The following is a 15,697-nucleotide window of genomic DNA, read 5'->3' as shown; positions in this document are numbered from 1 at the left end:
AAAACGGGCAGCCTGCTGTTACAAGTCCGTTATAGCACTTCTCACACTGTATTACTTCGAATGATATATTCTCATATTTATTCTCATTCCCAGTGGGTACCATTACCTGTACTTGTATTACCTGTGCTTGTTCGAACCCTCATTATTGCATCGAATCCCGTCTTTTTCTCTATGTCCCTCCTGAGGTCAGTTAGGAACTGTGGGCTATCAGAATTGAGCTAGAAAGGTGAAGCAAAAGCAAGAGTTGCAGTTCACCACTGGGTGGCAGCAAACGAGCAGAAACTCAACACTCTTCCCCCTCCCTGACATCGCATCTTTTCACATTTGACATCTCTCTTTTCCTTTAAGAGACTTTATTAAAAGAAACAGAGCTGTGCAAGTATCCACCAGTTCATCACCAGGCTTAGCCATGCAGTCACATCCATCTCCAATAACATCCATCCCAGTTAAGTTTATATAGTGTGGCCTTAAGAATTACAAAGTAGTCTCACTCACTCCACAAAAAATGCTTCTGTAGCTCAGCTCCTGACACAAGGGAAGTCTTATATTCCCCATAAATATTCCCCTGACATTTTAAACAAAGTGTTGTGACTTTATTTTGGTCTTTACTGTAAGCATTTTTATCTATAGGTATGGAGTACCTGACTTCCCTCCAGATGCCAGCATATTTAGGCAAGTCAATTCAATTTTAGGGTACCAACCAATTTATGCAAAAGTAAAATTACAATTTCAACACCTCAATTTTAGCCTGACCTGCCATTTCTGAGTCTGAATTTTATCCCCTGACGTTTGTAAGTAAATGTGCTGCAGTTACTTTCCTTAAAAACAAGCAATCCCCAGATGTTACTAGCTGACAGGTTGGGAACTTGCACCGCTTACCTGGAAATTGTTGTATTTGTACAGCGTGCCTCCAGTGTGCATGGTGACAAGACCCAGGGAAGCTATGTCCACATATTGATTTGGGAAGAGGAACAAATTCACGCAGCAGCCGTTAGCCACGCAGTCTCTGGCTAAGGACTCGTAAGAGTTTACCTGAGGCTGGAAGAGTGTCTGCACAAAATTAAAGAACAGAAATGCGGTAACGTTAGATACTGTTGGCAGCCACTCACAATCCAAATGTCCACCTGAGAAATAAAAATGATGAAAGTTTTAAGTGAGACATGGATTTGAACAAAAACCACACTGCCCCTGCCCATATGTTCCACTGATACACATATGCATCAAAAACTTTGTATTCTTACTGAACTAACTCACTGAACAGGTAGGTAGCAAAGGGTGGAATTATCTGCAGCTATGGATTTCCTTTATAAATGAGCGTTGCTGCTTGACCATAATTCAACTTCAGTGGTCCCATAGGGCCATACCAATACATTTGTCCATTGTATCTAAATAATCAGGACGCAGAGTGGAAATGCTATGTAGTTACAAACCTTTGTAATAGAAGATAAATGAGAAAAATAAAGGTTCCATTATAGAAATTCAGTGTATAGCACTCCCTTAGGAACTCTGAATGGAAAATACCTTTTCTTTATCTGTGTTGAGTAGTTTTTTGTCATCTCTGTTTCTCAGTTTTCCCGGTGCTTCCGCAGTTGGCAATGAAGAGTGGAAGATAAACAGTTTCCCAGCACATTCTGCAGCCTGTTGCAAAGACACCCATATAGGCATTGAATCTACTGCTAAGATTAACAAGCCTTATTTTCAGACACTCTTGTTTCTCTTGGAACAGTAACATTTCTGTAAAGGTTCTTCAGAGCTAAATAATTCATTTGGAGTCTTTACATTTGATAGATTCCCAAAGCTGGGAATTTGATGTCAGTAAATAGTTTAGTCTAACACAGATGTGTTGGATGATGCATTAGTACAGCGATTTCTACATCGGAAGCTAAAGTCTCAATGAGTACCAGAAGTACCTCTCCTAGAGAATTTTAAATTAGATACAATTAATTAAAAGGAAACGTAATTTAACAGAAAATACATTTCTTTCAGTTTAGGTTATTATACCCTTAGAGAAGAGTGACAACTACACTCCTGTACCTGATTCTGCATTCAAACCTACACTAGAACACAGGAGCAGAAGAACTTGTGCTGAACATCTCCTTTCACTAAGAAACAAAGTGAATACCAGTTTTAGCCAAAGTTTTCAATTTTATCTACAACTGTAATGAGGCAATGATATTTGCTAACTGGGACGGCAGTCTGCTGACAGAAAAACCTGAATTCCACAGAACAGCAACAGTAGCAGTACTGCAGGCATCTCTGTTCTGTAACAAACTTCCACCAAAATTTAGGAAATGGAGTTTCTCACTCACTCTTTGATTGAGATCACTAATTAACAATTGTGAATTCATTGAGTATTAAACTGGGTGAAAGGAAAGAAGAAGGAAAGGGAGCAATTGTGCTTCTCCTGCTCCAGGCTTACCAACACATCTAGTTTAAAAATGCAACACCTGAGACTACCAACACTACTCTGCTTTGGTACTCTTTCCCCTCCAGATCTGAAGATGCGCACAACATCAGTCCACATCTCAAAATATGCCATGGCATTTTTCTGGCACAAGTAGCAATTTGTTTGCTATGGCAGAAATGCAATCAGAGACAGTATCTTACTTTTAACATAGAAGAAATTTCACCCCTACTAGCTTAAGCATTGTTGTTTTTAATTATGAACACCAGCTTTTTTGGTAACTTTTACAAAGCATTCTGTAAAGAGTGAAAGGCTGACTGGGCACATACCCATCACTAATACCATGCAGCAGGAATTACTGGGAAACCGTCATCTGAAAATGTACTGATACACATGTATGTGCACATTAATAATTTACAGTGAAAATCCTTGCAAATTATCACTTTTAAGTACTGAGCTAAATAAAAAGCTTACTTGAGAAAGACATTTTTTTTTAAACAGGAACAGCAGCAAAAGAAAATTCACGTTTAAGTTTGTTTTGCAGAAGTCAAACACCAAGGAAGAGATTCCGATAGAGTTGGAATAGATCTCTGATAGAATTCTCATGGAATTAACCAAATGTTCTGCACACAGACCTTCTGCTGCTATGAATAAATAAGAAAAAAATAAATATTTAAGAAACAAATTTGAGAAATGCTGCGTGATTTTGGTTTAACAGATCTGTTTACTCACAGTTTGAGATTTACTTGTACACAGCTCACAGATAAATCAACTATTGGAAAACAACTCTGGCTGTTTTTTCTGCCCCTACAAATCTTGTGGTGGCATTCTTTTATTGGCAGAGCTCCATGGAAACGTCAGCATTTCGAGGGCTGTCCCCGACATACAGAAAGCTGCTGGGGATGCCTTTGATCCACAGATTCATTTCCAGCTGTATGCAGGCTGTGAGAAGCTGGCAGTCCAGTAGAAACCCTCCCACTCCCCACTCAATTCTATAGTCATAAATACCTCATTTTGTACAAAGTCAGCAAAAGTTGGAGAATAGGCAGAGAAAAGCTCTTGTATCTTACACCAGTTCTTAATCTGCCTTTCAAACATACAAAGACTACAAATCTGTGCAAACATCCCGAGTATCAATTTTGTAGTTACTGAACACCTTCCTGTCTCTCAAATGCTGAACAAAAAACCAACTCCTGCTCTCCATCTTTCCCTAAACATCCTTCCAATATGGAACAGACTCTTGAGGGACCTGTTTTCCTCAAGAAGAATTTGAGAACAGATGTGCCAATCAGTGTTTTCATTTCAACTAAAAAAGTTCAAATGTACTGTTAGAATAATGGAACTTCAGTGCTGGAAACTGATTTTTCTCATTTCCCACTGTGATTTGTAGGACTCGTCACTGCCCTTCAGCAAATGGAATTTAGGTAGGTTATCAAGTCTAGTCCTAATTAAAGAGCTGCTTCTTTTTCAGAGAGGAACATTCTAACCTTTAGCGCCTCCATGCCAGCCTGGATAACAGGAGCAAAGATGGTCTCACTCTCATTAGTGTCTGCAAACATTTCAGGAATCTGGTCCAACAAGCTACGAAAGAGGAAAGGATGAGTGTCTCAACTGCTCAGCGTATTCCTGAGAACCCCCCAAAACGTACCATACCGAATCTGCACAGAGGAAGATGTTTTCCATGTTTTCCAAGCAAATTAAAGAATAATTTTGATTGCTCAATCTCTTTTTGAATTTTAAAATTCTATTGAAATGTATTACTTCAAAGCTGGTAACATAAAGGAATACACACTAAGATATTTATCACATACATAGGAAGAAAAACATGCAACGTGGCACAAAGCTGCAGCTCTCTCTCCCATTTTTGAAATGGCACAGCTGATGATGCATGGTTTAAAGCTGGCCTAAGTATGCTTCCAAATTCAGCACTGTGGAGTCGCTGATAGCACTTTTGCTTTGCCTCAGACGGGGAAATACAGAACTTGAAGCATCTGATGACTTCTGAAGCATTTCAGCAAGTACATGCATCCCCCAAACTCTCCAAGACCATGAGCTAAAAGGAAAAACACTTATTATAGCATGTAGGTGTTACTCAGATATGGAATAATTGTACTTTACTTGTTAACAACAGATCGTGATTCCTGAAAGTTAACAAGGAAACCATCCAGCAAAGGAACAAAAACTTCTCCAACGTCTGAGACCACCATCATCTGAGGCTGAGCTAAGTTACTTTTCACATTAAAGAAGTGGAGGACCTTGTTGTAAGTGACAAAACCAACGCGAATTGCTGAGGATTCTTCCTGCTCTTCTCTGTGAGGAAAATTAAAAAACAGCTGTTACAATTCTGAAACTCTGACCTTGAAATGCAATTTCAGATTGCTGTCTGTACTGGAAGCAACAAAGCAAACAACAACCAAGTTGTAATTAATTACCCCAATCCTCGCCTTGGCTCAAATCAAAAGCACTGATTAAATCAACCGCTGTAATTTTAAAAAAATATTTATTAAAAGTCAACCCTGTCAACTCTGCATCCTACTTGAGAAGTCAAAAGTATCAAAGATAAATAATAAACCACATCTTCAGGACATGGAAAAGAGGATCGGGCAATTAGTACAAGATATCATCAGAAAAGCACCTTTATGTAGAATAGATTATTATTAGAATTCAGTGACCGTAACGATTGATACCCCGTAAGAACAGTAACTAGGCTCAAATAATGTCTGATGACTTTTGGACTTTGATGAATCAAACTTGTGCTTTGACAGGACTGCTTTTAAGCATCGAAAGCTCTTAGATCCTTCACAGCTGCATATCATGTACAAAATGTGCTGTGAGCAGCAAGCTCACCCACTGCCTGTTTTCCAGGAGGTAACTCCTCTAAGCAGTAGCTACTGTGCGATTAGCAGCAGCATCACTATTAGTACTAGTTGGACCCTTACCAGGTTTACAGCCCTCAGTGTAGTAAAAGGTGATCCTATTAAAAAAAAAAAAATGCCCTTAATTATATCTACAGTAGCACCTTCTGTTAGTTTCACAAGTTTCATCTAAAAATTTCAGCCTGGGAGGGAAAACATTTTTCTCATCTACAACCTTCAACAGTCATGTCAATACAGAATGTTAATCCACTGCTGTTTTATGGAGACAGTGCTGGATGAGAAGGGGGCTGCTTTGATCTAAAAGAAATCAATATTCTATATTGAACACATTCCGCAAAGAAGTATTCTAAACAATTTCTCCAAGATTCTCTGTAACTCAAATAGAGGCATAACTTCTGAGTGCACGTTTCTGAACGCTCCAAGCACTCAGACACCACTATTTTCTTAGTAACACTATTAACAGAGGTCATTCAGGAGCTCAGGTAGGACATACAGCACTTTCTTACTCACAAGAGAAATAGCTGCATCATCCACTGGTCCCAGAGTTCTTACATAGCAGGCACTTGGGACAATTTGATCAGATAGCGCTCTTATCTGTGCTGGTCTGTACACTTTGCACAACCCCATTTCTCTTCCTAATTTTAAAGATCAGTTGCAAACACAGCAGCTGGTTACCTGCGCAGCCAACACACAGCACTGTTCTTCTTCAAGCCTCAAAATGAGATATCTGTATCACACGTTCGAATGTTTTTCAGTGATATGTCTAAAAGTCATACCGGCACCACTATAGTTAGCCTGACTTTCTGAGCTCGTGGGCACAATTTCTATAGTCATATTTCTCCATGTACCTGTAAATAGTCACGGTCCTGGTTTAGAATAAGTAAATTTGAAAATGTTTATACTAACGTTTCAAGCAAACAAACAGTGTGCTTTGTGCTGTGCTACAAGTCTGCAAAAGCACCAAACCCTCTGAACAAGAGGTCTTGAAGCCACCTAGCTCAACCCGTTCACTAGTTTTAACTTCGCACTCCTCATTCACTTCCAGGCTTCTCTGCCACACGTCTTTATAGCAGTGCCCCTTCTGTTACACACATTGCTTTGATACCCAGAAGTCTTTCCTCTTACAGAATTTGGGCTCCCAGAAATCTGAGCACAGGGTGAATTCCCAGCATGGGAACTGCAGCAAGACAAAACTACAAGCTGGGATTTCACTAAAAACACCACTAGAGTTCACTGCAAGAAAGGAAAAGAAAGAATGCCGCATGTGCAATCAGTACAACAGATGCTTTCTGTTCACACAGCATAAACCCAGACATCAATCTAAGATTCTTAAAAATTGCCAGCAAGGTTAAAATTAACAAATTGACATTCGGTCACTATCGCCTCAAAAATGCTTGTATTGTAAACGGTGACATTTCCTTAGCTTTCCTGAATTCATGCCTTTCTGTGTGATAACTGTAGCACAGCAAGTTAAGCAAAACACTTTCATGTTTCTTTACCTGGGAAGTTTATCGAGAAGAGTCTTCAGTTCGTCACATATGAGTTTAACGAGGCCGCTGTTTATATTTCTGTATGATACATCAATCATGAAGATATAAGCGGGTGGATTTGGAGGCTTGTTATTCTACAGAAAAAAATATCATTAACAGGGAAAATGAGATGGTGTCCTGATATGTCAAAAATGGTACAGTACGGCAATCTAAATAGTGTTCGGTCATCTGAAAAATGCTATGGGTTAAAAATTGTAATTACTACAGAAAGATGATGCACTGGTAAGGCCCATCCTTGGAATAAAACAGTATTACTGGCAAGTAGCATCCTACTAGAACACAGTATCTAAAGGGCAACAGTTTATTACACTGTCTAATTGTTTAAATACTAACATCTTCTACTGTAATTCAGTTATTGAAACAAATTTGTCTTTGGCTTTTTTCTGTGCTCATACTTGACATGCAATAGTCTTAATAGGAATACTTCAATTCCGTTTTTGTTAAGTGATTTCTAACCATTCAGGAAACAAAACGTGACCCAAATACTGAGCCAGAATTAAAATATCTCAGTCCTTAGCAGTACTAAGCATTGATCATCTGCATCCTGTCTGTCTGTCTGTCTGTCTTGCTTTCTCATGCCCCAGTGCACTCTGAACAGATAAGAAAACTGTATTTTCAGGAATGAGCTGATTTTGTCTAAGATAATTAAAGCATGAGAGCGTCACATTCACTGTACGGAACTGCTGCATATGCAGCATTGACTTGGACTGGTCTGGATTCCTTCGGGCACAGCTTCTTAGCCATAGTCTCTTACTCATAATGTAAGTGCATACAAATTATACAACACTGACACGATATTCTGTAAGTAATACGATGATGAAGGCTTTGGTTTTGCTTTGAAATAAAGCCATGTCATGCTTACAGATGGACCCAGGAAGAAGATCATACAGAGCGTACACAACAACAGTAACCATCATAGGCAGGGAAGCAGATATTAGTCCTGTGGCGAGCCTAACTCATTAAGACAAGTAGTGGTTATTAGCTGGTGTCAATGTCAGCCCAACCTTTCCATTATTGTTACATACGCTGTTTCACAGTCTTCATGTAAAGGCTTCTGACCACGTACCAAATCATACTTGCTACAAATAGACCTCAGAAAACTTTGTGTAAGAAAAACATCATCTGTCATTTGAATTGAGACTGACTGTAGTCTCCAAACACTTAAAGCTAATCATTATACCCTTGATCTCACCTCATGTCAATCACGTAAATCAACATTAACTCTTGTCAACTAAAGCCGGACAGTATTTTTAAAAGCTCTTCTGTGTTCTATACTTGGATTCTAGTTTCATAAACCGTATCAAACACTACTTCATAAAATTTCTCATAGCACACTGCTGTTTGTAAAAAATCCCTGCATAATTTCTGACAAATATATGGCAGAAATGAGAACTTGTGCTCTTGCCACATCCGCTTAGCAGGAGCACAATAATGCCGAACAGCTGTTATTTGTTAACATTTTTTGTAGCTGTTCATCCTTGTCATCTGATAAGCACAAAAGGAAATGGCTTTTCAGTTTTGGTCTTAAACTGATTTACAAAAGAACTTAAAGGTTTCTAACTTGGAGCAAAATGAGAAAATGATTAGAAAATAATGTTAACTCCTCTAAAATTCAGTGACTTAGCATTTCCAGCATGAGTGCTAATTTTGTAAGAAATTCATTTTTTCTAACATTTTACTACATCTATGAAACAGGCTTTTGCAAAATGAAGACAAACCATAGAATCATAGAACTGTAGGATCACCAAGGTTGGAAAAGACCCACAGGATCACCCAGTCCAAACATTCACCCATCACCAACAGTTCTTACTAAACCACGTCCCTCCACACAACGTCCAGTCATCCACACTGGATGACTTATCACAGAAACTCCCTGATTTAAACTATATGCCGAAAGTCACTGTGCTGAAAACGGCATTGTGATGGTGAATGTATCATGCAGGATTACAACTCTAGAGGAGAGAAGAACAACTAAAATTGGCACAGGGCTACTTAGTACACATGCTTTCAAAAGCCTAGCTGCAGAAATTAGGAAAGCTGAACCAAAATTGATGGAGCTACGTGAGATGTTCATTGGGTGTCCCACATGGTATATATATAACGCCCACTGCAGTCACTGAGTTGCCATCTTGTGATCTGGGGTTTAACCCAGATCTCAATGCAATCTATAGAGGCAATCTCAGGTGTTTCATTGGATTCTGGAGTAGTATCCCTGCAAGAAAGCAGAACTGAACAACAACTGTTCATTCATTTGTGCCAGCAAGAATTTGACTGCCTGAGGAAATTACTGGCATCTACTTCAAGACTTTGTCAGATTCAACCTACTTCCCTGATATTATCATGAACTCATTCCACTGACAGAAAGACAATTCTACATGACTTCAGCAAGAACCAAGAAATACATCTGTACTGCAGGCAGATGAAGCCAGACTGGGAATTTTGGAAAATTCTCTAAGGAAGTTTGAAAAGCTGAAGTAATTTATGCTATGGGAATTATCAAATATAGCTCTCTAATAAAATCAACTACAAACATTTCCAGTGGCTTGAGTGGGCTTTGGAACAAGTTTTTAAGTAATTTAGTATTAGGAAACAGAACCCATTCCATTGTAACTTACTGGTCAGAACACTAACACTACGTGTCAGGAAAAGATTCAAATTCCTGTGCTAAGGTTTGCAAAGCTGAGAAGGCAATTTAGGTGTACGTCTGTCCTGAAAATTAACAGAAGACATGCTCTTAAAATGCAACAGTGCAATAGAATTTGAACTGAATCCTCAAAACATCCTCTACATACTTGCTAGGACCAAACCAGAACCCCAGTTGAAGACTTGTTATCCAGGACTTTGATGCACTGCTTATTACTCTTACTTGCTAGGCTCATACTCACACAAAAGAACAAAGCATATTATCATACGCTTAAATTCCCCACATCTGTACATCTTCTAAAATGTTCCTGGACTCTGATATTTCAGTTTATAAGCATGCTTACTCTACGATAGGTACTTAGAGGATTTTGTTTGTGCTGACATCAAGTCATAACAGAATTTGCATATTGAAGATACTCACTCGGCAGTAATCCAAAGTAGCAACATATTCATATGAACCCAGAGATAGCTCAGGCCTTTCATAGTGGTCTACCCGTCGGCCAATGTGGTCCAGATGTTGGAAGAAGAATGGAGGGACTAAAAATCAGTACAAGAACAGAAAAAAAAGTTTATATTTTGTAGCAGAGGGGAACAACCCTCTGCTACAAAACAAAACAACCCCACAGCTTCATTCCAGAGATACGACATGGTAACGTAGCCCACTGCGTTACTGATAAAGGGAAGAGCAAAAACACTCAGCCAGGTTACGTTTTTATCCTTACATCCATCTATGAAAACAAACAAAATGTGTATTCTGGTCGTCCAGGTCCTCTTGTGTTTGGAGAACAAGGCATATTCCCCCATATATGCCAACTGTATTCCTTAAGCCCAAGTAGGTAACACTGACTCAGGTTACCTCCACAGGCAGGAGTCTGCTATCCTCAGGATACAGGCTAAAGATGGCTCGTTTCCTAGTGGACACTGTCTTCTCAAAGCTTAATTCAAGTCACTGGAGTTAAAAAGGGCACTTTTTCTAAAGCCTGTGCTGCTTTATATAAAAATACCACTCTGCAATGTTCATACCCCCATACTGTACAGCAAACTGCATTCAGTCCATTGTATTGGGAACCTCGTGTAGCTACAGATAAAAGATGCAAAACTCCAAAGCAAACATTAAGAAATCAAGGGTTTTGTCACCAACAATTTATATGCAGTTAGTCTGAAGGTTGGTCATATTGGGGGAGAGTCACATCTGGATTTTAGCTTATTTTTCCTCAATCAATGTACATTTAGAATGATTATTTTTCACAATCTGTGCCTGTTAAAAGCTGGGGGGGGTGCAGAACACACTCCTAATTTGTAGGACATCTAAGGTCTCAATTTTTTTTTTTATTTTATTTTTCAAGTGATTTCCTACTTGGATAAAGGATCTTATACTCATACCAAGCATAACTGAACATTATACTTAAAGAGTTCACAATGCATTCAAATTTCTCTTTATGCAAGTTTAAATTGCTAACAAACTGTGCAAATTGCTATCTGCTATGCTTGCTCAAACATCTGAGTCTCGGGCAGAAAAGAAGCTGCAGTTAGCCTGTCAAGGTTCCTGTTTCAGAGCTGAAAATGTTACTGTATTAGGGAAGGCACTGTAGCACTGCGATCCAGCTGAGGAAATCCAACTTGATACAAATGTCTAGAAAGGCTACTTCTGGCAAAGAGCTGGGATTCAGCCAAGAGCACAAGAACAGTTATGAGTCACATGCAGCACACTTGAACAAATATGGCATGGTATCTTCTGTGAAAACCAACAGTTGTCACAGTATGATTAATAGGTTATTTAACCACTGCATCCGCAGCCACGGACAGTCTAACGTGCTTCTAAATATTTGGTCTTTTCTGAACATTCACATTTCTTCATTTTTCTACACAAAAGCTGCTTTGGGATAGCAGTACAAGCAGCTTTGTATCCTATGTTGATATAGTACTTTAAAATAAACTTTTGATCACATCACACTGGACTTCACAATTCAGCATTATGTTTTCTTATACATTTTTAAAAATTGGATTGAAAAAGTGTTCCTGATTTTTTAAAATGCTTTTTGTTTTGTTTTTATATTGTGCAATAGGCTTCCTTACTGCATTGTCATGACAGCAAGTCAAGAAAATCACTTCAGATATACGGTTCCTTTTTAGTTTTACTGAACTTGCAGGAATCACAGATCAGAGAAACACCACTTACCATCGTTTATACAATTGCAAAATCCACACTGGTATCTTCTACCACCTTCAATAAACTGCATGAAAGGACACATATAAGCCTTGCACCTGTTACATCGGATTGGTCCGGCCTCACCATGGTTTACAACATAAAGAGGTGTCTAAAAAAAGAGGTAAATGAAGTTATAAAAAGCACCGCAAACTTGAAGTCAAATAAAGTGAGTCAGAAAGCTGCTGCTCAGTCTTAACTCTTGTTAAATTTCACCTGATTAAGAGATCACTGTTCAGTATGTACCCAAATTCTACAGTAAAAGTGACTCATGGATACCCTGAGAGACTAAATCTGCAAGTTCACAAACCCTGTTTTTGTACTTACCAAAAAGGAAGAAAGGATTCACACCAAAATCCTAGAAAATTTTGAAAGCATTGGAAGTTTAGGGCCCTGGGCTGACTTTCTCCAAAGGAATTTCACAGCTCACTAGGGAAAAATCACTGAGGTCCAGGTATTTTGCCTTCTCTATCAGTCTGAGCTTTCCCAAAGAAATTTGTTGCTGCTCATGTATTGCACGTGACTCTCACAAACAGCTATTTGCTAAAGAAAGCTTCTAATCTTTTCTATTAAGCGCCTGGCCCCTCGTATAGCTGTGTTACACGCTATACCATGGTTTAAACGTCGTCAGGGTCACCAGCTAGAGTAGAGGATTTAGAAGAAATACTAATATTTATTGAAGGAGAGTACATACAGTAAACAAACACAGTATCTTAAACACTTGTCAGCTTAACTACACTGACCATGCTTGCTTATAACCTCTGCCAAGAAGCACAGCTAATGGAAGACATTTTCCAGATGCCTCTTTCAGTAATAACTGTACAGCAATCAAAGATTCCTGTAACAGTAATTTATGTTAGAAAAGTCATACTTGAAAGCACTACACAAATAGAAGTTTGTTCAATTATTTGTGAAACTCTCCAGAGCATAAACATGTTTTGTATTTTAATTCTTTTTCGTACTCTCTTCAACCTCAACTTAAAAACCCTGACCGTAACAGTAAGGAAATGAACCCAAAGTTGGGCCACGTGGTGGAACTCAGCACAGGGAAGAATACGGACAGCCCTTGAATGTAAAAAACGCTTCCACTGAAACGCGCGCTTCTTTAGTTTTAGTTATTCTCTCTTCTTATACAACCGTCATATTTCATCTATTATACACTTTCATCTTTTATTGGAGCATAAATCTCTGATTACCTAAAAAATCATACATGCCTTTCCTGCATTCATTGCTTACATGTATTTTACTGTTTGTTTATATTGTACAGAGGCAATTATTTTACTCAGTGATTTCTTTAAAGGCTTTGATGCTTTTTCCAAAGTTTCTATACCCAGGAGTAGATTCCACTACATGAGTTTTAAGTGATCCCTCCTGCTCCACTGAGGCAACATTTTGCTTTGCACTCTTTCTTCTACACAAATTGAGTTTAACACAAGTTACCAGAGATAACGTCTGCTGGCAAACTATCAGGGTCATTTTTCAGACCCAAGAGTCTGAAGACTATAAAGACTGTAAAGACTGCTCATCAGCCACAGTCACTTAATAAGTTTAAAACTTCTGGTTTGTTTCATTACTTGGCAATTTTCTCATTATCTTTCTGTTGTATTAATTTAACGAGGCCTGGATCTGGTTTGTTGTTAATAACATTATTATAGTATCTGAACCAATAGGGAAATGAAGAACACCCTAAAATAACTCCTGATGCATTTATATACACTGAAATAATAATTTTAAACCCTGCTCAAATACATGGCATGAGTTGCCCAGGGAGGCAGAACACTGTGGTTTTATGTTAAAGAAAAGGTGGTCTGGGTAGAAGAGATGGAAAATGCTGTAAAAGGCCTGCACAGACTTTCCATTCTCTGAAACCTCAGGGCCTCACTGGAGAGCAAGTCCTGAAAGCCGATCTGATAAACCGTAACTCATCCCACTGTTCATCCAAATATAGCTGAGACAGCAAGAGTTTTATTTTGGAAATATTTCAGCAAGAACATCTCCCACGAGGCAGAACGATATCACAAAGCAATAGACAGATGTTGGTGGCACAGCTCCAAGATGAAATGCATCCATAAAAAATTTCAAAGGGACTATAACCTGTTCTTTAATGTCTCAGAAAGCTGAACTACTATTGCTCGAAAAATGAAGACCTGACCCACTCCTGAGGGCTCCTTACAAAGTATCACTGTATTCATATTGCAGTATCAGTGCCTCAGCTGGAAACTGTAAGTGTACCAACAAGGACTGTGATGAAGCTCAAGATCATCACAGCACATCTCTGTAAAGGCATTCTAAAGAGAAAAACAGAAGAGACACTCTCAAGAATGAAAGAGGAAAATGCAAACACTGAAGAAAATTATCTGTTCATCACACAACAAAAATAAAATATATACAGCATCTGTTTTCATTGCCAGACTCATGTATATATACAGGGCTGCAAGAAAACAATTTACTGCTGTGCTTCAAGTTGAATCTCCACATACAGTGTACACAGTGCTTTGCCTTTGCCTCTTCCTACCCACCATGGCCAAGGAGAATTCCAAGCTGTGTCCGCACATACATCCCATCAGTACAGTGATGAATCTGCATTAGGAGCCACATTTTTGCCCTAAGTTTTTCTTCATCATTGTTTGGATGCATTTAACACCCTATCGCTGAAATGGTAAGAATGTCAACTGAAGGAAGGTCCACAGTCTGCAGATTTGGCTATCCAAGAGGAACACAAGATCTCACACCAAGAGCACAATTTTCAATTTGATCAGTGTCTTTATCACACCCCTGCTTTTCCCCACAAGACAAGGAACTGGCCACCGGTTTTCCCATATACTTCTGAAGAGCTTCAGGGCTTTACATATGTAAAGTCACTCTGCACAATGCAACATTGTATACTGCATATGACAAACTGCCTGCTCAACTGCAAATTGTAACAAACCCAGGTTAAGAGAATCTGAGATTACAGGCCAGTAGTTATTGGGGATGTTTAGATGAGGGCTACTCGTTTCAAAAGAGTACCCCACAGCTTTGAAAAGCTGCACAGATCTGCATCTCTCGATGACTTCAAATACAACAGTTCCTTAAAACTATGATCAACAGTACTACAGCAGAGAAAATGTTTTATATTTATGTACAGTGAATATTAAACACTCTGTATATTCACAGCTGATGATCAGAAATACTCAGCTGCCAGCTACGCACTCCAGGCAGTTTACCCCACAAACAAGCTGTACAAGACAACAAAATCCTCAAAGGCAGTGTTTCTAGAGATGTTAGTTATATCGGTGTTTATGTAAATCTAATTATTAAAACACTTAAATCAGAATTTTAAGATAGGCTGTTCAATGTAACTTTCTAATCACCAGGGGAGATGGTTATTGGCCAAGTGTGTGCAAATGCCCCCTGAAACGCTGTGTTTAATTAGTACAATGGAGACAGGAGGAAAAAGCCCTCAGAGAAATCATGGAGAATTTTGCAAGGCAGCACTGAATGTTATTTCTGAAAACAAACAAACAAACAAAGCACCAACAAACTCCAGGTCACGAACCAAACTGTCTGCGTTTCCTAGCACTGGTGAAGGGGTTTGTTTTCTTTTATTATACCCTCACAGATTGGTTTTGAGAAAGATTAACCACTCTACAAATAATCCCTGGGTTTTGAGCTGCTTTACTGATTCAAATAAAAACGTCAGGAAAGCATTTCCTTTTGCACTGTTCCTGCTGTCTTTTATCAGAAGCCATTTCTTCAAAGACAAAAACCATTTTCTCCGTTCCTGGTTTTTGGATGTTGAATGCTATCAGACTCCTCAGCTGGTAGGACTCAGACCAGTTTGTACCGTATCCTCTGCAAGGCTCACAGTAGGTTTAAGTATTTTTTGTAATACTGCTTTTTCATTTATTTTCTTCTTTCTTTGCATGACCACAGCACAGCTACAGCATCAGCCCTGTGCATTTTTACACAGCACAGTAAAATGCAAGAGGCATGTTCAAATCTCATTCAAAAACCCTCCACAGCCAGGCCAAACATT

At 38.9% G+C, this 15,697-nt stretch overlaps 1 protein-coding gene across 5 annotated transcripts in view; it reads right to left on the bottom strand.

The window, feature by feature from the left end:
- The window catches only part of SEC24D (SEC24 homolog D, COPII coat complex component), a 52,479-nt gene that overhangs the window by 7,764 nt on the left and 29,018 nt on the right, over positions 1-15,697 (bottom strand). For all 5 annotated transcript variants that reach the window (XM_004941242.5, XM_015276355.4, XM_015276357.4 and 2 more), the window contains 8 exons: positions 11,653-11,791; positions 9,895-10,010; positions 6,780-6,904; positions 4,523-4,714; positions 3,892-3,985; positions 1,522-1,638; positions 880-1,050; positions 122-218 (listed from right to left, as the gene is read on the bottom strand). In XM_004941242.5, coding sequence (XP_004941299.2) covers positions 122-218; positions 880-1,050; positions 1,522-1,638; positions 3,892-3,985; positions 4,523-4,714; positions 6,780-6,904; positions 9,895-10,010; positions 11,653-11,791 — 1,051 coding nt within the window. The remainder of the gene's footprint in view (positions 1-121; positions 219-879; positions 1,051-1,521; positions 1,639-3,891; positions 3,986-4,522; positions 4,715-6,779; positions 6,905-9,894; positions 10,011-11,652; positions 11,792-15,697) is intronic.

This window comes from Gallus gallus, chromosome 4, assembly GCF_016699485.2.
Source record: "Gallus gallus isolate bGalGal1 chromosome 4, bGalGal1.mat.broiler.GRCg7b, whole genome shotgun sequence".
NCBI classification, from domain to species: Eukaryota; Metazoa; Chordata; class Aves; order Galliformes; family Phasianidae; genus Gallus; species Gallus gallus.
This window is presented reverse-complemented; position numbering and strand designations above follow the sequence as displayed.